The following is a 23,549-nucleotide window of genomic DNA, read 5'->3' on the forward strand; positions in this document are numbered from 1 at the left end:
GAGACTGATCAGCTCAAACGGACCATGTGTAGAAGGTAATACGATGGTGTTAGCATTTTGGCATATTGCAAGTTTTAATGCAAAACCTCCAAGCTTTGGCAATATTGATGTCCTGCTGGCATTCAAAATCAGGCTTGGCAATATTGCAAGGCTGAACACCATAAGAGTAAAAAATCAAAGTTTGCGCATAGTTCGAGTTCAGTCCTCACAGGTTCAACAACTCGTTGATAACAAAGCTATAGTTTCAAATTTACACAACGAAACTGCATGTAGTTATGCTCATCTATCACTTTTAGTTTCTCTTTGATGTTGCAAATTCTTTATGATTACCTTACAGCTAATTCACCACTGCACAATATTTTATTCAATGTTTGGGAAGGCTTGTCCTGTTAAGCACAGAACAAATGGGCAGTAGTTCCATAAATTCGTGCAATTTTAGCAACGAAGATTTGAATTTAGATTATAATGCATGTTGTTTTTGATAAATCATAATGATAATGTACTTGTTTATTCAAAGGTACATAATTCGTCATAATGAAGGCCACATGTGGTTTTCTTTTAAACTTGAATCAATTTTTTTCAATTTCATTCTCTTCTTAAATCTTAAATGCATTTGAATAGGCATTTCCATACATTTTATCTGTGCTCGAATCTTTTAGCTTCTATCTCTGACCCTGCTATCAAAGCTCTTTCCAAGTATGATCGTATGGAATAATTTTAAACACGCACGACAAATTGATATAATAACGAGACTTTGATATCATTTTCCTTTTCTCGCAAAATATGAGAGCAATTCGTAGCAAAATGCAGCATGTTTTTTGAAAAATAAGATAAATTCTAAAAATAGCCCAAGCTCTTAGAAGCAATTTTTACTAAAAATTATTTTTGAAATTAGGAGAAAAGAGGGATGTCTTGCTAAAGGATGAAAAAGGGGGGAGCTCTCACACATATTACTTCCAAAATAATGCCAGAAAAGGTAGCTGGTTACTTTTTGGTACCAATAGGGGGCCCGTCCCACCTCCCTTAGCCCCCACAGCAGTACACACCTTGAGAAACAACCTCCTCTAAGATACCTCATGAAGTTTTGGAGGGAGGCGAGGCACATCAGCAAGTCACGTGCAGGAATCATCCTATTTCCTGCTTAGAAAAACAGATTATGGCTGCAAGAAGCAAATACGTCGCCTGACCTGATAACTCCTTGACCCTGTGGCTAACAAGATTTTCAAGTTTATATTTGTGATCACGTTAAGAAACTGATAATGTAGGCAAGGCCACAGTGTCGTGTTGATTTTCATGTGTTTATCATATGGGTTATAAGTCGCTTACCCAACCAGCATCATAAGCACTGTTCGACCGCAATAACGTGACTACCGAGTCAATCAGATGGCGAGAAGCACGCAAGAAGGATTAAGCCCGTAGTCGGTTTAAATACTTTCCTTTTGTGATGAGATGCTTTGCTTAATTAAACAATGATATTGCTGTAAGCATTTAATATTTATCTCTTTAGTCTCAACACCGATTCAATTTTATTCACCTGTTTCTTGAAATATTTCTTTTTTGGCAAAAAGCAGCTAACGAAAATTTATATAAAACAAAATTTACGTTTTGATGAAGGAATCCGCAAAGTATCTACGTTTAAAAGCGTCAACACCAAGCAATAAAATAGGTGTTTGCACAGAATATACCTAGCATGAACAAGCTCAGGAAAATCGATTTATATTTGCAATGGCATCGAGCCCCAGCCATCGAGCTCAAAATTGTCAGTGTCAGCAAAATCGCAATTTTCAGAATTTCACTGCAATTTACCGCTGTATCTTAGAACCAAATTTATATTTAGTGCTTCAATAACCCCAAAGAGCCTAGCCTTACAACTTGAATTATCGGATGATCTTTATCATAAAGAAATTTAATATTTACTTTGTATTTTGTTGGATGCTTGCTGATGCCAAATTCTCATAGCACCAATTCTCATGTCGTCACCACACAAGTTAGAACGCCTCTAAAAACATGAACAATTAGCATTATTCAAAAATTGGTAGCAATTTTTATATTATCAGCACGTTAAAATAGCAAGGATGCAAGAAATAATGAATTTTTAGGCACGTTCTATAATGACGTGTAAACACAATATTTTGAAAAACGTTACATGAAAACTAAATAATACATCTTTCCAATTACTCTTTGATTTTTTCAGCGTTCCACTTTTATTTCTGTCAAATACCTGTTGGTGGAAATGAGACGACTACATTTGATAAACCTTGGTCTGTCCGTATGAAGTACTTAAAATGTTGCAATTGTATGAATGAAGGCTATAAACAATGATTAAGGGAAAAATGAGGCAAAATCCAGGGATTTTCAAAATTTTTACCATCTCCCAGAGAGTTCGAACTACACATAGCTATTTGACTGTGTGTTTCTGTTCAATATGACGCTGCAGAATCCTGCAGAGTTTGATACATATGAATATATTATGTATAAATTAGAAATATTCCTGCATATGTGGCCCATTTCAACAATATAAGTATAACAATGAATTTTAAGGTGGTTCAAATGACGCGGTGTTAAGAGATGTAAGGGGGATATCAATTTGTACCAAAGCAGCCTGTAGAACTGTAGAAGTTTCTACTTAGAGGATAACTAGTCTCTTCACCGTTAGATTTGTGCTGTAACTGTTCTTCAATCTAAGCAAATTGTGTAACCATTTCCCTGCGCGTTGGTGCGCACTCTCTCCCAAATCTTCCTCTTCAAATATCGCTACCTTCCACACACTAGCAATTATGCGATGATGGTTTGTAAAAAAAAGGAGATTTGATGCTATTTTCTAAATGCAGGTACAAGCGCTGCATCCCTGGGTAGGCCTTTGGTGGAGGGTAATTGATTCAGGGCAGAGCCGCTTGATTGAGTTTCCCTTTTGTAAAGTTTCTTGCGAAGTGCGAAATCGCGCAGGACCTGGAATGAATTGTGTTAAATCATCGATGCCAAAATCAATGTTGCGTTGTTTACCCATAACCACAACTTCAGTTGCAAAGTAGGTGACAGTCTTTCAAAACTAGTTCACAAATTCAAAAAATTGTTTTGGATGAAATAGATACTTTTTTCTGGGCTAATGTACCAATTAGTTCTATCTCCTCGTATATAATGCAGAGATTGGTAGGGGCGTAGCGTGCGGGGGGTGTCATACCCCCAACTCGGCGGTAGATTTACATTTCTAACAAAAACGTTTAATATTATTAAAACTCTAATAATATTATTATTATTATTAGAGTTTTATGCCAAATGTAACAAAAGAATTTCTGTTGGTAAGATATGGTTTTGCATCTCACGCACCTGCAGCGAGAAAGGTCACGCTACGCCACGGAAGATTGGGCAAACTATTCGCGGTTTTAGGTAAAGGCACAAGGTGAGTTTCTGTATTATCGAAATACTCAAAAAACTTACACTATGAGTAGCTATCACAAAAATGATTGAAGACTGTGTTCTTTCATTAGTAACTTTTGAAAATCATAAAAAAGCAATCAGGGGCAAGTTTTAACGTATAAAATGCAAGCAAATATATCTGCATTGCATTATCTGTTGCATACTGTTGTAGGCAACAAAAAGATTTTACATTATAATTTATAAAGCGAAATTGTTGTCTTTACCTTCACCTGTTATTCTGTCAACAAGGCTTTTTCTTCTAGAACTCATTGCCAGTTTCACTTAATTCATCTTTGTAATAGAGCTGATTCTGAACTCAGAGAAATTGGGGTTCCACAGATGTCATGTTTAGGGCTAGTGTTATTTCTTCTCTATCTTAATGACCTATCACAAGCTGTCCAAATCTCAACAGTCAAAATATACCTTGTATTGCCAGTCAATTTTATAGATCTGAAAATAAATATTGCGCAACAGATTGAGATGAAGAGCTAAACCATAAGTGTGTTTTTGGTTGGCTACAGGGCAACAAAATTTCCCTAAATGCTGCAAAAATAAAAGCAATGGTGAAAATCAACAAACAAGTGCCAAATTATAGTTGAAAATAAGGAAAATCTTTTTGAATATACAAGATGAACTTAAATTGTTTGTTCTTTGATGTCAATAGCAACTTTAGCTTTAAGGTTCCAACCACTACTCTTTTTGCAAAAATTAATAAAGCCACTGGTTTGGAAAGATGTCAAAAATCGTTTGCCTCCAAAAAACTTTTTACTGATATTGTCAAGCCCCACTTAAAATACTGTTGCTTTATTCAGGAAAACTATGGTTAAACCGAAAGGAATAATTTGCAAAAGATTCAGAATCGAGCAGGAGTTTAACTTTACTAATAACTTATCTGATGCTCCTGCTGAACCAGTCGTAGATATTTTTGGCTTGAAGACTATTCAGGGGCCAGGAATCGATCGATTTTGACCAGAGTTTATAAGACCCTTAATGGTCCATAACCTCAATATCTATCGGGAATATTTAGAAGACCGTCAGAAATAAGTATAACTGCTAATAAAAAAATCTAAGAATGAGCAGAATTTCTGCTGCAAGAAATACTTTTCTTTCCGAGGTGCACTGTCTTTGAATCCTACCAGCTGATGCTAAGTAGGCATGTTCTCTGCAGACATAAAAAAATAATATGAACTTCGAAATTTCAACATGTAATTAAGTTTGTACTATTGACCAACTCGTGATTTTATTTATTTAATCTTGTTTAGCTAGTAAGTTTTACAAAAAATGAACAAGAGGACCCTTGTAAATCGGCCTTTGCTGAAGGACAATCCTCATCAAACAACCACCAATCAAAACTTCAATCTATTTAGAGCATTTGTTTAAAAGATAACATTGGCAAATGTCTTTTAACAGTTTCAAATTTCAATGATTTGACGAGTAGCCGCAAACTTTCGAAATCGCAAAAAACCTCCTTGAAATGGATCCATATATTTGGCCAACGTATTCTTATGGAATTTCGTATTAGGCCTGGAAACCTTTTACAATTAATGATTCTCTGGTTTTTGGACCACCATTTGGATCACTGTTCATTTGAAGTCAAACTTTTTAAGTGATGTTAAAAATTGGACTCTGACTATGTCAAAGCTTTAATTTCTTTTCTTTGGAAATAATTCCTTGTAAAAATGGTTTCCGTTTAATCAGGTAAATTTTTCTTTTGTATTTGTTCAAAACTTTCATTATATTTTCTGTGGACGGATTGTGAGGTGCAAATCCTTGCCCAGCATCGAGTTTCATTTCTTTTACTGCCCCTAGGTGCAATTCGTTCCTCTCTAACAATTTATTTCTGGTTGCCCATTTATCGGTTTCTTTACTACTGTAACACTCTCGAGTCTCGAGAAAACTTTTTTAATTTCCCGCAGCTGTTGTGTAGCTGCATTTACCTTGGTGAACATTTTTTTGAAAATTGAAGACAACTTCCCCGTAAATATTTTATAGTGACTCGACTCTCATTTGACAATTTTGCTTCCTTAGGCATGGTCTACATTTTTACAAACAAAAATTTCTTTGCGTATCTAAACATTTCTAACTTAAGTTTTCTATGGCGTCAGCAAAATTTGCAAACCTTTCCCGCCGAAATTTGCTATAAAATGCGCCAATTTCACCCAATTAATGCATTCAAATGTTTTGAATTGTGAAAAAGTCGACAAAAAATGCCGACATTTTGAGCAAGGTGGTGCAATACTTTTGATACCCTATATTTGGTACCATATTTAAAAAAATTATGCACAATTGCATTAAAAATTTTCGAACCGGTCTTTGCTAGAAATTTATGTATGGTGGACTTAGCTTGAAAACTATGGATAATTCTTAACATCCTATCTTCAAAGTCTTTCAGTAACTAAAGTTACAACCTGTCTATGTTTTGCTATAGCATATTGCTAAATGGAACTATTTCAGTTTGAATAATTAGTTTAGGCTGAGGGTCTTTCCTGCAAACTATTTTACAGCTACAACAGAATGACAGAATTCAGCTACCTCGTTTTCATTTTTGGACCGCAACACCACAATGGCGGGCGAAGTTCCAACGTTCTCTTTGGATGGCGACCAGTTTGACCAGGTAAAAATGACTTAAAACAATGATCTTGATATGAATTTATTCAGCTTCCTATCCCTTGAACTCTGTTTGTTGCAGTGAAAAAATGTCTAGTTGTTCGCCCGTCATTTTTGGTAAACATTCCTCTAGGCCGGTCTGCAGAGAGTGTGGCACTTTTCGACGAGATCTCTGGTGTGCACGAGCAAAAAGCCTGGTGTGCCGGTGTGCACCACCAAAAATGTCTGGTGTACTGGTGTGCACCGACTATTTTCCTCTGTTGTGGCTAAAATTTGTGAATTTGCATTTCACCGTAAAAATGCGCGTGAAGTATACTGTTGAAGATAGCGCAAGTTTTTATTTGTATATTTGTCAAGTAAGATTCATGATATCTCAAATTGTTCATACACGACTGTGCTTGTTTTTATCAGCTGACATTTTCTATGGGACCACACCAAGCCACACCAATCTTATTTGCCACACCCAAAAATACCCGGTGTGCAACAGGTTTTGCACAAAAATATCTCCGGTGTGCACATGCCAAACTCTGCAGACTGGCCTCTAGGGTAAACTGGGGTAATTGGGGATAATTTCTAGCTTAGGTTTTTCTACCTACCCTACCCATGATTTTTTTTGTTTGGAAGGTATGTTTGCACCCCCCAACCACTAATAAATTTTTATTTCTTAATGCCAAAGCAAAGATAGTTCTACCATTATGCTTGCAACGTTGGCTCCAGGGCTTGAGCTCCTCCTGACGAAAACTTTGGGGGCTCAAGCCCGCTCGGAAATAAGGAAGTTGGCTATCGACCTTTGTTCTCATGGGTAAATATTGTTTCAAGAGATTAAATCTAGATCAAATAACAACGATAATTAAAAATGTAAAAGAAAATTGCCTTAGAACCGCTAGCTAGGTCTTTTTCTACCCTGTGGTGTTGGGAGACACCATTAGCAATTGCAATTAATTTTAGAGCCCTCCCTGGAAAAAATTCAAGTCTGCGCCTATGGCTTGACATACTCATACCTAAGCTACTACATTGATCATGCACATAGCTCCATCCAGAGCCAGGGACACCGGAACAAACAAAGGGCAATGTAAAAATAATTCCCAGCCACCAACAATATTTTCTTGTTTCAAACTTCTGCTGGTCCCATGAAAATAAGCTAACTTTTGACATAGGAAATTTCTTCACAAGTTCTGAGAAATGTCGCGTTGTGAATAAGGCAGTACAGTCAGTGGATTTCCAATTCAAGGTAAGGACGGAAAACCGAAAATGGTAAAAGGTAAACAGTTTGGAAAGTTTCTGCTAATAAATTTCCACTTTGTTTGACTTCCTTTTCCCTCTCATTTTTGTGCTGAAAAGTATGAATTTTTATACCAGAAAATGTTTGATGGTTTCAAATTTGATAATAAGATTACAATGTTAAAGAAAAATAGATACAAGAAGAGAATTATGGAAAGACAGAAAGCAAAAGGAGAGCCACCCAGGGCTATGCTGCTACTAAAAGTAGGGCCTTGGGGAAAACATTTCTCTAGAAACAATGGCAAGAAGCAGATTAGGCCTTCTTCCGGCATTTACAAGGGGGTTCAGGAGGAGGGGGGGGGCTCTACACCTCTGCTTCCACTTTCTTTCACAAGATATACAGTTCAAGATATGAGACATTTCAACAGGGAATACTATTTCCAGTATTTTGCAATGACTTTGACTCAGTATTGGGGAATTTTTGAAACTTCACAACAAGATTGTGACACAATATCTTGAGTGCGATTGTTTGAGATGTCAAATGGCACGAATTCTGTGGAAAAAAGTTGTTTTTATGTCAGGTTCGAAAAATAGAAAACAGTTCGGCAAGTGTACTGTTTTTGATTATCAAAATATCTTAAGCACATGCTTGTACAGCATACCATTTTCTGTTTTCCATCCGTACTGTGAAGTGGAAAAGCACACACCATATAAGGTTGTTAACAGAACAGTTAGATCTAGTCAATCTTATGATAAATTTCCTTGGTTTTTTCGAATCAGTTAGATTCCTTAAATCTAGCTGCACTGTAATCTAGTTTGCAGTGTGGCTGATTTTGATGACAGGATCTTGGGTACACCAACAGCCCCACACCTAAGGGGCGGGTGCACAAATTTCACTGTTTCCATGCTATGCACACTGTATGTTTTTAAGATGTTTGACCTTCTTTGATAGAGAACATATCTTGGAAGATTATACAGATGCTTCAATTTAGTTGATCCAAGGACACTTTTCACAAGTAAGGTACAAACAACATTGATTTAATTTCGAGCATCTTTTGCACGATTTTCTTTCAAGCATCTTTTGCAAAATTTTCCTAGAGGTGATAATAAAGATGTTATCTAACCCTACCTTAAAGATTGGTATCCAATTTTTGAAGAATTATGTCGACCATATTTTGTCATAGTTCACCCCCATACTTCCCTACATGCTGTCATTGACAACAATACTTAAGAATTTGTCTTTAAGGTATGATTTGTGGACTTGATAACAACACGATGCTTGAATTGTTTATCCTTGTTAATAGATATATATTTTGATCAAATTTTTAACATGAAAGTTTCCTTAGGCCCAGCTTCAAGATGCTTTGTCTCTTCTTGAATCATTCAGGCTTGGTACCTTGCCAAAAGATGTTAGTGACAAACAAGTAAGCACACTTACACAATGAGGGCTGCTGAGAGGAGCAGGGGCAAATTGCCCGTGTCTGTCAAGGTCTAGGGGCCTCATTTAGTAATGAATACTTTTTTAAGAATATAATTTAGTCAAACATAACATAGCATGCCTGAAAATAGTAAAACGTTTTGAACACAAATGGATTGAGGAAATGGCTGCAAGAAATATTCTACAATATTTTTTAAGTTAATCCCACAGGCAAGGCTGTAAAACATTTTTGCTTGCTCTGCTTGCAAAGGACCTTGTCTTCAGTTCTGCCATAGGGCCTCCTTATCCTCTTAGCGGCCCTGCATACATTGTCCATCATTGTTTTTTTTGTCAGATCAATTGTTTACCTATGGGTATTTAGTTTATCTGAATGTGCTGTCCATATAAATTTCTCATTTTTATTATGAACAACAAGTATTAATTTTCTAAATCAAACGAAAAGTAGCTTTTATTTTTCCAAATTTAGATTTCACAGAGATTATTTTATGATTTAAAATTTTCCTTGTAGTTGTGGCATGCAAGAAAGATCAAAGAGGTAGTTTTAAAATTTATGAACTGAATTTTCTATATTGGATGACTTGGAAATCTCGTGGTGCACAATTTAGCTCATTTCATATGAAATTTTTCATTTGAATGTTACCTATTTATTGAAACTAGAGAGTTCTCTATCAGGGGAAATTTTGAATATTTTGTAGCATGTGAAAACAAATAGAGGCCAGTAGGTGATTCCTAGACATTGACTTTGAATCAGTTTGTTGGTTTTCTAGAGAACTATTTGATGTTACATCAATGAAGCAATGGAGCTTTTTTTTTGTTAGAAACTCTACCTTTCATTCAGGAATACTGCAATTTTTAGTAACTAACTTTTCCATGATGCTTCTTGTCCTTTTTAGGCAATTATTCACCCAGACACAGGAGAAAAAATACTTCTGCCTTTCAGAATGTCAGGTAATATTTATTTTGATGTCTCCTCTAATAGGTATACTAGTTTCCTCTAAAACCCTTTTCTTCGAAGCAACTTTTATTTGGAATTATCAAAAACACTGGAGCTTTTGTTGCAGCAAATCAGAATATAATCTTAGCAAAAAATTGAGTATTTTGTTTTGGAGGAGGCCTTTGACTTGGTTGCTAATCTTCATAGTGACAACTTTGTATTCTCTTGTATGGTCTTGTTTTGATATGAAAGAAATAGCCTTCTTAACGGTTTATCGTTAGAGAAGTTTCTCCTTTATGTATCAGTTAATGTTGTAAGCTATTACTCGTGAGGAAATTGTCTTCCTTTTGTATTTGATTGTTGTCACAAGTAGAAATTGATGGCATAAAGCGATTCATATCTAGAAAATTTTGTGAATTATTTCACTAAAAACGTTTTTTCAACAACCTGCTAAGACCTCTCCACTCTCATTCCCTAAAGTCAACCTAATTTGAAATTAGAGCCATGTCCAGCCTCTTGGCAACTACCTTTGATGATTATCGTAAATTGCAATTTAACAGGAAAATGCAAAGCAAAGCCTGTTGTGATGTTTATTGTTGAGCCATGAAATATCAAAGCCAGCTTATGCTGCTTTGAGACATGTGTTACTGTAACTAATTTCAATTTTAAATGCATTATCATCATCGTTACTTTCATGTGATCCTGTTTTTCTTCGTAGGCTTTGTCCCATTTGGCACCATAACAGTTAGTGTCACTTATTCAATCTTTGCTAAAGTTTTTCCTAGTTTCAGTATTCAAGTAATAGTGAATTATTTTGCTTCTCAATCCGAACTTTAATTTACCATTTTCCCTCTTCCCTTCTTTCCCTTTTCCCCCTTCTTTTCCCTTCTTTTCCCTTCTTTTCCCTTCTTTTCCCTTCTTTTCCCTTCTTTTCCCTTCTTTTACCGTCTTCCCCCATTTTTCTTCGTGCTTTTTGTGCCATAGTGGATTGTGCCAAAAATACTGTTATCTGACTCTATTGACATGGAAACTGTGATCCCCTTCTCTTGCTAATGCATAAGCAATATGTTTAGCCAATTTTTGATACCGACACCAAATGTCTTTTTTTCTAACAATCTTTTGATGGTACAAAACTTGAAAAAAATGGCTTTGAAAAAGCAAACATTTAGTTAATTAGCCGTTTTTTTGTCTGTTTTTGTAGCAGCCTAAGGTTGAAAAGCTAGATTTTTACCGTTTCAGAGGAATAATCTATTCATCGATCATAAACATGTCCTATGCAAATTTAAAGTGAAATCTAAGTTAAGGTGCTTATAAATAGGACCAATCAATGGAACATCAGAAATAGTTTTCATTAGTCGCGTCATCATAAGTAGGAAGAAGTTGGAAAATTATCATTCCCGAGATCACAAGAGGTAGCTTTTAAAAGGACAAAAGCGTAAAGTTGTTTAATGTTAGCTTTCTTTTGTAGTATTCTAGATTTTAAATTTTTTTCCCGCTTATAGATTTTCATACAGCCACCTTTTGATTTGTAATAGCAAATAAATTTTCTTTTTTTGATGTTGTTACAAGGAAGGAGTGTACAAGACCTTTGACCTTGACTACAATATTTGATTTATACTTCAAGTTGCTGTTATATCTGTCATTTTCACTTTCAGGTTGTTGGTATGTTGCTGCCAAGCCCGTCTCTAAAGCAAATCATATTCTGGCAGGTATGTCTGTCACATCCATTTAACTGTTGAAATACACCTTTTGCATCCAAATCCATTTGACTTGTTCATCAAAATTCATTTAATACTCATGTGTATCGAAGTTCTTCTAAAACTATGTTGAATGTTTCTCCAATGCTTTTGCTTATTGCTGTTCAGACTTGATAATTCTGTTAAATCAATGATTTTTGGGTCGGAAATTGTATCCGCCAATCAAAACATACTATAGTATTGCAAAAGAAGTGTTAGAATGTCTAGCAAGAAGATACATGAAATATAAAACCTAAGTAAAAAGCTGATGTCGCTGTTAAGAAAAAACCAAGTAGTACATTGCGGACATTTTTGTGTATCTCTAACACAGAAAATGGTCAGTTTTTAAAGTAAGCCGCAGGAAGCGTTTTCCCTCTACAGAGCTCGTAAGCTTTGGAATGCTCTACCCTGTTTGTGCTGCCCAGGCCTTAATAGCCTGTCTGTTTTTTCAAACCAAAATTAACAGACTTCATCCCTCCCCTCTCTTCTTCGCTCTTTCCCTTGCTAGGTCTTTGCTATAGCCCCCCAAAAACCAACTAAGAAACAGCTTATCCTTTTATTAGCATTTCCAATTAAGAAACAGCTTATCCGTTTCTTAACTTTGCCAATCAAGAACCAATTTCTTTATCAAAATATCACCGTATCGTCTTTTATGTCTGCTTCTTAGTAATTCTTTCCATGATATCCCAGGTGGCATCAACTCTGTTTATTCCTTTTCGTACTCTTTTGATCAGACTCTTTGTAATTGTATTATGTATAAGAAATTTTTTTTGTTAAATGTTGTGCCAAACAACCCTTGATCCGGTGAATAAGATAATAAAATGTATGTTGAACTTTGAATCCGCAGTGGTCAAATGTTTATTCATCAAATTGAGAAAGTGAAAGCTTGATATATTGCATAATATCTGTATCGTAAAGCATTTAATATTTAATTTTGTATATCACGATGAGCTTATTTTGTTGATATCTTCCGTCTTCTAGTGGATGAATCAAAGTCATAATGCTTTTGTCAACTATGCAAACCGCAATGCGACCAAGGTATGAATATTCAGTTAATACAACATTATTGCTAAAAGTAATGAAATGTTTTTTTGATATCAACCATAATTTTAGAGACATAGCTGTTTGTCAAAATCTGGGAGAAATACACAGACTGAAAAGATTTCCAAAATTAATTTCACGAAAAGTCGAATTTAAGTAAAAAAATTATATTCGACACGTTGTCAACAACTTTGGAAGCAAACGTTTTTAGGCATGGTCTTCCTAGCGTCGTTCCTGTTTTTACGAAGTGACTCTTCCAGGCATTGTCTGTTCACTTGCATATGTAAAAAGGTTTGCTGAAAAGTAACGATGATTTGGAAATAGTTGAAACGAAATGGGATTATTCTTGCAAGCACAAGGAAAATGGTTAGGGAAAATAATAAAGTGCACTCTCCTGTGAGCCGCAGTGAGGGTAAAGCGTTGAGAGACGCTTATAGAATACTAAAGAAAAATAAGGAAGAAGGAAGAGTTTGAGTGTTAAGACTTCAATCTAAAAATTTACATAGAAGCAGGGTCTAAGGTAGGGTTTCATAAGTGAACATTGAGGCCTATAAATGCGATTAAATGCAAATGCGTATATAGAAACTATTTGAGAATGGGAACCTGCCTAATGGGCCGTTTTTCGAAATGAAAGAATATGATTGATAATGCATTTGACAATGGCCTGTTATGATATAAGTGAAAAAAGAAATGGGAGGCTTATCCTAAATATATAGGAATAAGAAGTGAAAATGAATATCAGCATAAAAAATATGTGCAACGCATGTTGATAAAGAGATGCAGGAGGTCAGTGATAAAAGTTACGAGTGCCATGAATCAACATGGCCAAAGCATTGCTTTATCGAGATTTAGTGCCTATACTAATCTGTGTTGACAACAAGCAAAAAATGTAAGGGAAATTGCCGAGAATTCCAAAAGAAAAGTCGTCCCGAGAGCACAGGAAGTAGCTGAGGTAAAGGCAAATCAAACAATGAAAAAATTCTGATGAATTTATTGTTAAGTAGAATTAAGATTTAGAGAATTTTGAAGGAAAGGCAGACCTTGGTATTATAAGTGGAAATTATAAATAAGGAAAATTAAGCAACAAAGCAATGGCTTCCTGCAAATTCTTTGATAAGTGCAATTATCCTTAGCTGAGCAACTTTTGCAAAATTCCAGAATGAACGCCACAAGCCGATGTTGCCATGCATTATAAAGTGTTCTTTTACGCGGAGTTTCTTAATATGGTAGGCACTTTTGCTCTAAAGCGATGTGATTTTTGCTGTATTCAATTTTATAGTTGTGACATCTGCTATTGAAGATTTAGCTTCAATATGCAATGCTAATAGGCCTTGGCCGAATCCTCCACTCAGTTGATTTTCGAATCACTATATTCAAATGTGCAGGTTATTTTTCAGGAAACGCCAACGTCACGATTTATACAAAGTTATGCTGGTGCAGTTACAAGTGCTGTCGGAATAGCAGTAAGAATGTTTTTCCGAATTCTTCCTTATCTTCTAACTCATTTTTTTCAAAGTTCACTTTTACATTTTGTTCAAAATTATCATCTGCCTTATTAGTATTAGTAATGTTTACAAACCAGGTTGCTTTGAAACCCCTTGACTTTTTTTCATTGGCAGCTTTTAGAATGACAAGAGGGTCACACTCAAAAGAGATTATGCCAAAATTTGGAAGAGTTGATGCTGTTAAATTTTCATTCTTCTTTTCCATCATACCCATTTGGAATAGCTTGCCTGATACCATAGTTAATCAGTGTAACTCAGAATCCTTTCACAGTCTATGTAGAAACCATTTCAGCAAACGATAGATGCGTAGACATTTGTATCGACCCGCAATGGGTCGTTAAATGTAATCTTGATGACGATGATGATGATGATGTCTCTGTGAAGAAGACAGGCAATCTTTGCGGAATCATCTCTTGTAAAATCTGACAAAACTTCTACTCGCGATAAAAAAGGAGTTTTGTGAATCAGGAAAGTCAGAAAAAATAAAAGACAGCCTCGTTTCTAAGCCATCTTCATGAACAAGTCGTCCTCATTCATATGTTACCCTGATCACCGGCGTCTGTTACAAGTATCGCCTCTTAACTTTGATGATCGAATTCCGAGAAACTTTTTAAGCAACTATTTCAATCTTGTTATTGATATTTCTTACTGCGAGAGGATTTCAAAACAACATTTCTATGAATCAAGCACCTTCATATTGAGCCTCGAGCTATAAGTTGCTCTTTAAGCCTCGCTTTGTGCTGCTTATAAACGAGGGCGACACATAGATAGAAACAAGAAATAACAATAATATTTGTTTTTGGATGCAATATTATCATAATAATAATGGAAACATTTCATTTTCAATTCAACTTAAACTACAATTACAAATCTCACTATTACAAGGTAATTTGCAATTGGCTAGCCTGGTTTTGCAAGAAAAAACTATAACAATCGTAAGGTAAAAGGAAAAACTGAGAAAAAACAACCAAAGTAAAAAAGGATGTAATTCCGGATTTGTCCATGGCTTATTTTTGCAACAAAATATGTAGTACGTGTATGTATATGTATAATAATAATAATAATAATAATAATAATAATAATAATCATCATCATCGATTCTCAGAAGCATTTTCCCTTTGTTCAGGTTGGTCTGAGTTTGTTCATCAAAAGATCGACTTTGTCTACAAATTCAAAGGCTTTGGTTCAGAGATTTGTCGCCTATCCAGCAACCTGTATGTTTTTATTGCCTTGGTTCTTCATAACTCCTAGGGACCATTGTTTCTCTTTCATGTTATACTGCTGATTGCGTTAGGCTTCTACCACTGGCTGGGTAAGGGTATCTGGCTTTTTTATGATTATATGGAGCTTTTAGCAAAACGATTATTTTACTGTGTTCTGATAAATTTTTCACCGGTCTATTTTGTTTTGCAAAGGCTTTTGATGTGTTCTTGCTTCGGTTCTTTCCTCAGGCATGGCCAATCTTTGTAATATATTTCTTATGCGGCAAAATGAGTTGAGGGAAGGCATAGAGGTGGAGGACGAAAATGGGAATGTGGTAGGCACCTCAAAAATAGCAGCCTGGAAAGTAAGTTCTGCATATAGATTTAGTGATTTTTTAAAACCACAACTGAGTCACGTTTTGCAAATATGCATAACATACTAAGGGCTGATGATTTCTGCAAGTAATTTTGACTAGAAATGTCTTACCGATCTAGATATTCTAATTTTGCTCAACTTTAAACAGTCTGCAAAGTTAACGCATTTGTAAACAATTCTGTACAGTAATGTAGCCGGGTTTAATTAAGGTACGGTATTTGCAGAAAATTGTTTTGGATTTTGACATTTCCTCTTTGTTTAGCTTTATTGATCTTTTCGCTTTCTCTCTTATTTCTTTTTAGGTTCTTGTTAGTATAGAATGCTTTGATTTTATCAATTTTTGACAATTAAGAAATATTTTAGGCCGTGCAAGATACAGCGTTAACAAGAATCGCTTTACCGGCGCCCATCCTCATCGTGCCTCCGATCATCATGGCATTTCTGGAAAGGTTAGGAGGTTTCTCAATTTTATCAAATATTCTTATCATGATCTACTGAAAGCGTTTCAATTAGATAACTCAATACAAATCCCAAGTTGGGCACCATGAGAAGACTAATACCTCAAAACATTACCAATCCAGAAGTTAAATGGAATTACTGTGAAAGCTCTATTTAGCCCCCCTCTCTTTAAAGCCCCCTCTCTATTAAGTCCCCCCTTGTCTACCAAAAATTTAAAATAAGCCCCCCCTTGTCTAGCAAAAATTTAAAATTAAGTCCCCCCTTGTCTAGCAAAAATTTAAATACACTAGCAAAAGTGTTAACCTGCCTTTAGATAAGCCTTAGCTATGTACATAAATCGCTGATCGGCTAATGTCAAAGTTTTTAGGAAGCAGGAGATTTCTACATGTTAAGAAACGGAGGGACTGCCTAGTTGCATTTGCTGGTGTATTGAAGCCGATTCCTTCTTTATGGCCTTGTTACCTCAAAGTGTTTTTAATTATTTCCATTTAATGATCAAGGAGTATTTTCGACCTGTTTTCTATTTTAGAACCAAGTTCCTGATAGCTCGCCCTAGACTGAATTTACCATTGAACGCCCTCGTTTGCACATTTTCATTTGGCGTAACTCTGCCATTTGCGATTGCATTATTTCCACAGAGATCAAAGGTAAATTTCCTTTAATTCTCTTTTTGGCTTCTTTAATTCTGGTAACTTTGGTTCTCACCTGTTGCCAATAAGGTTTTAAGTCGGGCTCCAAGCTCAGCATTGAGTTTTGGGCTAATGACTTCAGCAAGAGGTTCCTCACTTCGGAAATTTACTTGTTCTAGGCTTTGAAAAAAGCAAACATTTTACCACATACTAAAAGCTTTTTCGTCTGACACTCCTCAGAGTGTAAAACGTCAGAATAAGGAACCGAAAGAACAAGATGAAAAATATTGACCCAGTCGTGGATTATAATAGGCCAATCAGTATAATTCACAATCTTTGGCACAATCTGGGTTATCTAAAAGATTTTGTCCAATGGCAGAATGACTTGTTTTAATGGTGTTTTTAGACCTCCAAGATCAAGGGGGCAGTTCTCTTTGGGGGGGGGGGGGGCAGTTTTGTTTCTTATGTTGGAAGGACCATGTTGTTATATCCTAACCCCTAATCCTTGGGTAGTGCGTCAAACATAGCCAAAATCACAGTGGCGCGTAAATTCTTAAAAAAAGAACTCTTTTGATCAGAATCTTGGTTCCGGTAAGAACGGAACCCCTTTGAATGGATGGAAGGGCTTTCTTAGTACTGTAAACAACACGAGAATTGACAGGAAAGAAACATTTTGTGATGGCCTGCTGAATCTGACTTTCAAATCGCAAAGAATTGTTTCCAATCCGTGGTAGTTTAAGATAACCAAAAATTAAGATAACAAACTTCTGGACAACCAAAAATCTTGCCAGCTTTTTTGCAAGAGTACCTTTTTAATTGAAATTTTCTGCCAGTGGAAGAGCTTCTCTCTCAAGGTCTAACTCAACTTACATCATTTTGAGCAGCTGTCTCTCATTTTTTGCCTCGACAAAATTGCAATGATTACTTTGAAACTCATCAGCTGCTCAACTGTTTGCTTGTTCAGCTTTTACAAGAGCTCTTTCCAATTATATTTTCTGTATAAAGTAAGAGTAACGTAAGCTTAGAGTTACTACTGATGAACCTTTGTATTAAAACGTCAACAAGCTTTATCAAATGCTATTAAAAATGACATTGCTTAATTTCACTATGTTTGCTCAGCAATCTTGTCTCGAAGAGAGTAATAACTGGTCCATATTTGATTTCCCTTATTATGTGTAAATCTACGGCGTCGTTTTCCCTCTGCCAAATTAAGCAGCCTTCTTCAACTCGGTGTTTCTGTTCGTCTCTTGTCAACTGTTGTTTCAGTGGGCGTACAATGCACAAACAGAGGCTATGAGTTCACGCTAGGTTTGTATGAAAGTCCAGTTGAGTTTATGTGACTGTTGTAACATACGCCTGGAGAAATGAATGTTCTTTCAAATGTTGTATACACATGAAGTAATGGACGATTTTTGCATCATTGCGACATAATTGAAATCGATACGAAAGAGATATCTTGCTTTCTTTCAAGATGCTTTGCTTTCAGAAGACGTTGACATGTTCGGAAAGGATTTCAAGGCTCAAGAACAGAAATGGCATCTATGTTGATGACATCGTTCTATGTTGATGACATCGTTGGAAATCGATTTACTGCGATTTAATTTTGATTGAAGTGCCATTTGTTGCATTGGCATCCGTTGTTTCCAACAGCAAAATAATTTTTGATCGGTGGATGTTTTCTGAAAAGAAAACAATTGAATTATCTGGCCTATGGTCAGTTGACATCTTGACAAGTGTTTCACGAGATATCGCTAACTTGATTTCTACTGGATAGAACACGGGGCAGCTGCTTTCTTCTCAAGAATTAATGTGCCTTGCCGACTATGAAATGTGCTTAACTTCCAGTCATCTTTTTTTCTAGATTGGAATATTGTTTAATGTTTTTAATAACTTTCATAACAACCTTTCGAAAGTAGACTAGCTTTCGTCATCTTCCCGGTCTGATTAAAGATTCACGCCGTTAAACTCTCTTAGTCGCGTCTATCGTCATTTACAACGCCTAACTTGTCTAACTGGCTCATTTCGCTGATACGAAATTAATCTCGATAACAAAGATTTGCACGTATCTATAGGGACATTGGTATTGCACAAAACTTTTCAACGAACTATGAACATATCAATTTTGGTGGCATGAAGTGCTTTTGGCGTTGGCTTTGAAAAACTTGGTTATATTCGATCATTCTATTGTTTTGAAACAGCTTGAAAAATAGGTTTGAAGATGAATTTCGTGGAGGTTACAATTTACGTACAGGCGATATTGTTTAAAGTCACTGTGAGACACAGGAGGGTTACTTGATGAAATCGAATTTCCACCAAGAAAGATCAACCCATAAGAATTCAATGTAACCTATCAAACCAATGATATTCGGCATACTTGATCGATCGAAGAAAACCGTTTTAAAAAGAATTTGCGACTTTCTTTTGAACGTCTTCATCCATCAAAGCAAAGGACAAGAACTTCCATATTCGTTGAGCGGCACAATGACCGAATCGCTAATAACAAGCATCGTTAACTGCACTTCTGTAGAGGCGCCAAGAGTATTATCAATCTTTAGCGCAACAGCAACTACAGTTTTAGGCCCAGTCATAATAATAGGCAATTTTCTTGTTGTTTTCTCAGTTTACCGAGATCCCAATAAAGATCTAAGAACGGCGTTCAACTTCTTCGTTGTCCATCTGGCAATCGCTGATTTGCTTGTCGGCCTTTTGGTATGCCCTTTGTCTGTCGCCACACATATAGCCGAGGCAACGGGGATGGTATCTAAAGATTTAAAAACTCTCCGTCAATCATTACACTTGAGTTATTTTCTCTCCGTTTCTGCCTCTTTGCTGAACCTTGCAGCCTTGTGTATTGATCGCGTCATTGCAATTCGGTTTCCATTTATGTACCGGGTTGATCTGTCTTGCTGGCATCACGTGATTTCAGCTGTTATAATATGGCTCACAGCTATATGTGTATCATTCGTGTACTTTCAAATAGGGTACGAGCGAATGGCGATGATAATGGCCATTATCAGCGTGCTCTTCACGTTCATCGTCATGATTTCAACTGTATGCTTATTATATGTGTCGGTAAAAAACCGCGGAAAGGACCAATCGTTCAACTTGGCGAGGTCTGCTGATATAGCAGTGATCCCCCGGCAACGACTCAAGTCAAGAAGCTCCAAAGAGCTGCAAGATGTAAAAAAGGATCCATCGATAGAAAAGCAAGTCTGTAGTGAAAAATATAAGGACATGACGTCACAATTGGGCAGTGATGTGAGACAGGTTGTTGTTAGGGGAAGAGAAACAACACAAGGAGTGCTTATGGATAGTGATGAAATAAGTAGAAAACTCAAAGCATGTCGTTCATTAGGCTCACAACTGGATCGCAAAGCACAAATTCACCGCCTAGAGAGACACGAATTGAAGCGAGTCAGAAGTGTCGATGTCTTAGACAGTTCAGCGCCGAAGGCTGACCAGTTGACCAAGGAAAGGCACCCTACACAACTTGAGCACACAAGTGTTTTGCTAAACCAAGATTTCACAGTCATTAAACCCGAAAACGATGTGTATTCTGCAGTTGAAATCGACTTCTTCGACAAAATTAGAAGCAGAAAAGAGACATTTTCTGATAACAATACTCAAACAGTACACGATGAAAATCGTAAGCGCAAGGAAGCTCGTCGAGTCAAAGGCGAAAAGAGAATTACAGAGGCAAAATATAAATATGGCTCAGTGTCTGATGAGATAGCCCACCCCAAAGCTGAGATGCAGCTGGGATCATTTGTTAGCGAGGATGGAGAACGGACAGGAAGACTGTATCGTATGTTTCGAAAGAAATCATCAAATCTAGCTGATTCTTTGTCCCAGTCGGTGCGAATGCACTTCTCCGTCAATAATATGCACCGTAAGCTGGTGCTGACTCTTTTGACAATGTTGTCAGCGTTTTTGGTTTGTTTCGTTCCTTCTTGTGGCATGGTCATCTACCTTAACACCTCGGGCGGAGAATGTGGACTAAGACATTGGATGAGGGACCTCAGTTTTCTACTGGCTGTCGCCAACTCGGCGATGAATCCTTTCATATATGCTTGGAGGCTTCCATCTTTTCGAAAAGCCATTAAGATGATTGTGTGCTCTAAGGGGAGAAACCAGATACGACCTCGCGGTTGTCCGGACAATGTTGCTGTCTTATGAACTATAATAGCTTTCTGACAGTGTACCTGGATTGGATTGAAGTGATTGGTTAACAAAGACTTCAGTACTTCACACGATTTCGGAAGCAAAATGTACAAAAACATGACTGTAATTCAAGCATCTGAAGGGCTCTTCAATTTTTTCTTTAAGATTTCTTTAATTATTCGCTCAAGCTTTATTTTCTAATTTTTCATTCTCTATTCACGGCCATTAATGAGTGTTTTTGGAGACCTAGAAATGCAAAGTATCTTATTGTCTACGAATGCTGTTTCTATTTCAAGCATGTTAGCTATTATAGTTCATTGTTTCTCTTAGAGGTATCACTGTGTCCTATTCCACCTGGAATTGTATAGATATTATTAGTACCAAAATGTGACGTCATAAAGCTTCTATTTTAGATTTTTTGACTCACACCACATAACCTTAAAGACTTCAAGAAAGACTTCTTAATGTGCAAAATCAGTTACACCTGTTGACTGAAATATAGCAAGTAAATGATCTGTTTTGCTAATGGATTGATGCTGTTTTGGCCTGGTTTGTCGATTTTAGAACCAAACCCAGACATAATCACAGTGCATTGCTAGAGAAAGAGCATTCGCTAAAAGGTTAAAAGGTTTATTGATTAAGAGGTTAAGAGGTTGAAAGTATCTAAAACGGTTACAGGTAATGACCTATAGTAACTCTGCTAAGGCATGTTCACATTATTTTGTCCTTCTCATTCATTCCATCACATTCTTACATCATAGCATAAGCATCCACTACGTCACTGGCAAGTTCACTTCTCTGCTAATCTCTGTTATTAACTTTCTCCTCGCCGCACTATTCATTTCACTCATCACCTTAACCCGCCCATCTGGTCATTCTATACAGTTATTGTATATAAGTATGTTAACTTTACTTAGAATTTAGATCAGATCTACCATCAAGTTCTTCGCAACACGACTTGACTTTCTCTGGTTTTGTATTCTCTGGCTGCGTGTTCTCTGGCTGCGTGTTCTCTAGCTGCGTGTTCTCTGGCTCCGTGTTCTCTGGGTGCGTGTTCTCTGGGTGCGTGTTTTCTGGCTGCGTGTTCTCTGGCTCCGTGTTCTCTGGGTGCGTGTTCTCTGGGTGCGTGTTCTCTGGGTGCGTGTTTTCTGGCTGCGTGTTCTCTGGCTGCGTGTTCTCTGGCTGCGTGTTCTCTGGCTACGTGTTCTCTGGCTCCGTGTGCTCTGGGTGCGTGTTCTCTGGTTGCGTGTTCTCTGGATGCGTGTTTTCTGGCTGCGTGTTTTCTGGCTGCGTGTTCTCTGGCTGCGTGTTCTCTGGCTGTGTGTTCTCTAGCTGCGTGTTCTCTGGCTCCGTGTTCTCTGGCTGCGTGTTCTCTGGCTGCGTGTTCTCTGGCTGCGTGTTCTCTGGCTCCGTGTTCTCTGGCTCTGTGTTCTCTGGCTCCATGTTCTCTGGCTCCGTGTTCTCTGGCTTCGTGCTCTCTGCATGTGAAATAAAATCAATAAAGATGACAACAAAAGTTCATAGGGGTTGAGACACGTAGCGATATTTAAGAGCATCACAAAGTTTAAAGGAGATTTTCCAATATTTTTGTAAAATATGAGACTTGTAGCAAGTCCAGCGTCCATCACAGGAACCGACTTTTGATTTGTCTAGAGGTGGCCCAAAGTTTGAAATGAAAATATTTTGAGAAAAGGGGCCAATATAATTTCAATGATTTTGATAATATAATTCAATTTCAACAGTTTACTGCTTACTTACGTTAAGTTAATGTACAAAAAAGGTCCTATTGATAGCGGATCGTGACTGATCGTGACTACTAAAAAACCTACTTTGTTTTTCCACCTCTTAAATTGAGAAAGTATTCTGCTTTTTGCAGTATTAAAAATCTGCCAGAAGTGGCTGATCCACTTCTGAAGAATTATCTGGTGAGGGCCCGTGCCCTAAAGGCCCCTCGTAGTTGGCGCCTAAATGTTTCTTGAGCCACATAAGAAACAGCTACTAAACCTTATAACCTAGTCTTGGAAAGGCATAGCATAAGAGACACCGTAATTTTGATAGTCAAAAGTTTGATAGTCCAGTCATTAATCCAACTTAAATTCATTCAAATTAACGGGTGTCGTTTTCGATATCTTTTCACTTGCATCATTTTCGATATTTTCCAACTCTTGTTATGATGACCCCAATAGATCGTGACTCTATCTTGGGAACTTGACCATCAACTTGACGATTCGAAATTCATGAAGCTGCTTCATTTTGAATTTTTTTATTCGTTATATCGTGCTAATTTGTGGCATAAACCGGATTTTTTTATGACTTTTCAGATTGCTGCAAGACGCCTCGAAGAAGAAATTCAAGCGAAAACAGCCAGTGAGGACCTTTATTTTAACAAAGGTCTCTGAATCTTCATAAATATCACATAAGACATTTTTTGATGAAAATTCATTGAATGGAAAATATTTTAATAAATGTACAAAAAACTGAAGCATTATTGTAAAGTCTGGATTAAGCCAAATTTGCAAGAAATACGTAAATCTCGATTTTTCTAACAAATAAAATTTGTTGTTGTTTTGTAGATAGGACTTGCTCATCCAGGTCATTTTTAAATTTTAATTTTTCCATCGAGGGTAAGGAATTGTAAAATTGAATCAAAATCTTTTTCTGACTGCCTTGTTTATCATCAACCGAAATCTTTAAGTTTGAGGCCTTGAATAGAAAGAAGCCTAGCAAATAAACACCTACACCAAAACAAACGATTTATTTCAATTCAGCCGAAGAACTGTTCTAGCATAGAAATTTGAACGGAACCAATTGCTTACGATTGCT

General features: G+C 36.7%; 2 protein-coding genes across 2 annotated transcripts; both read left to right on the plus strand.

Moving 5' to 3' along the window:
• Positions 1-5,933: 5,933 nt before the first annotated feature.
• On the plus strand, positions 5,934-23,366 carry LOC135695829 (sideroflexin-5). Its single transcript, XM_065215012.2, has 14 exons — positions 5,934-6,031; positions 8,198-8,266; positions 8,592-8,669; positions 9,192-9,218; positions 9,577-9,631; positions 10,336-10,361; positions 11,273-11,326; positions 12,335-12,391; positions 13,792-13,857; positions 15,026-15,113; positions 15,351-15,466; positions 15,841-15,926; positions 16,466-16,583; positions 23,048-23,366. The coding sequence occupies exons 1-14, from the start codon at positions 5,981-5,983 to the stop codon at positions 23,123-23,125; spliced, it is 969 nt and encodes a 322-aa protein (XP_065071084.1). The 5' UTR covers positions 5,934-5,980; the 3' UTR covers positions 23,126-23,366.
• LOC135695825 (uncharacterized) lies at positions 16,590-23,037 on the plus strand. Its single transcript, XM_065215009.2, has one exon. It carries the CDS (start codon positions 18,924-18,926, stop codon positions 20,739-20,741), a length of 1,818 nt encoding a protein of 605 aa, XP_065071081.2. The 5' UTR covers positions 16,590-18,923; the 3' UTR covers positions 20,742-23,037.
• Positions 23,367-23,549: the final 183 nt, after the last annotated feature.

Source organism: Rhopilema esculentum, chromosome 14, assembly GCF_057945365.1.
Source record: "Rhopilema esculentum isolate cy_ngs chromosome 14, ASM5794536v1, whole genome shotgun sequence".
NCBI lineage: Eukaryota > Metazoa > Cnidaria > Scyphozoa > Rhizostomeae > Rhizostomatidae > Rhopilema > Rhopilema esculentum.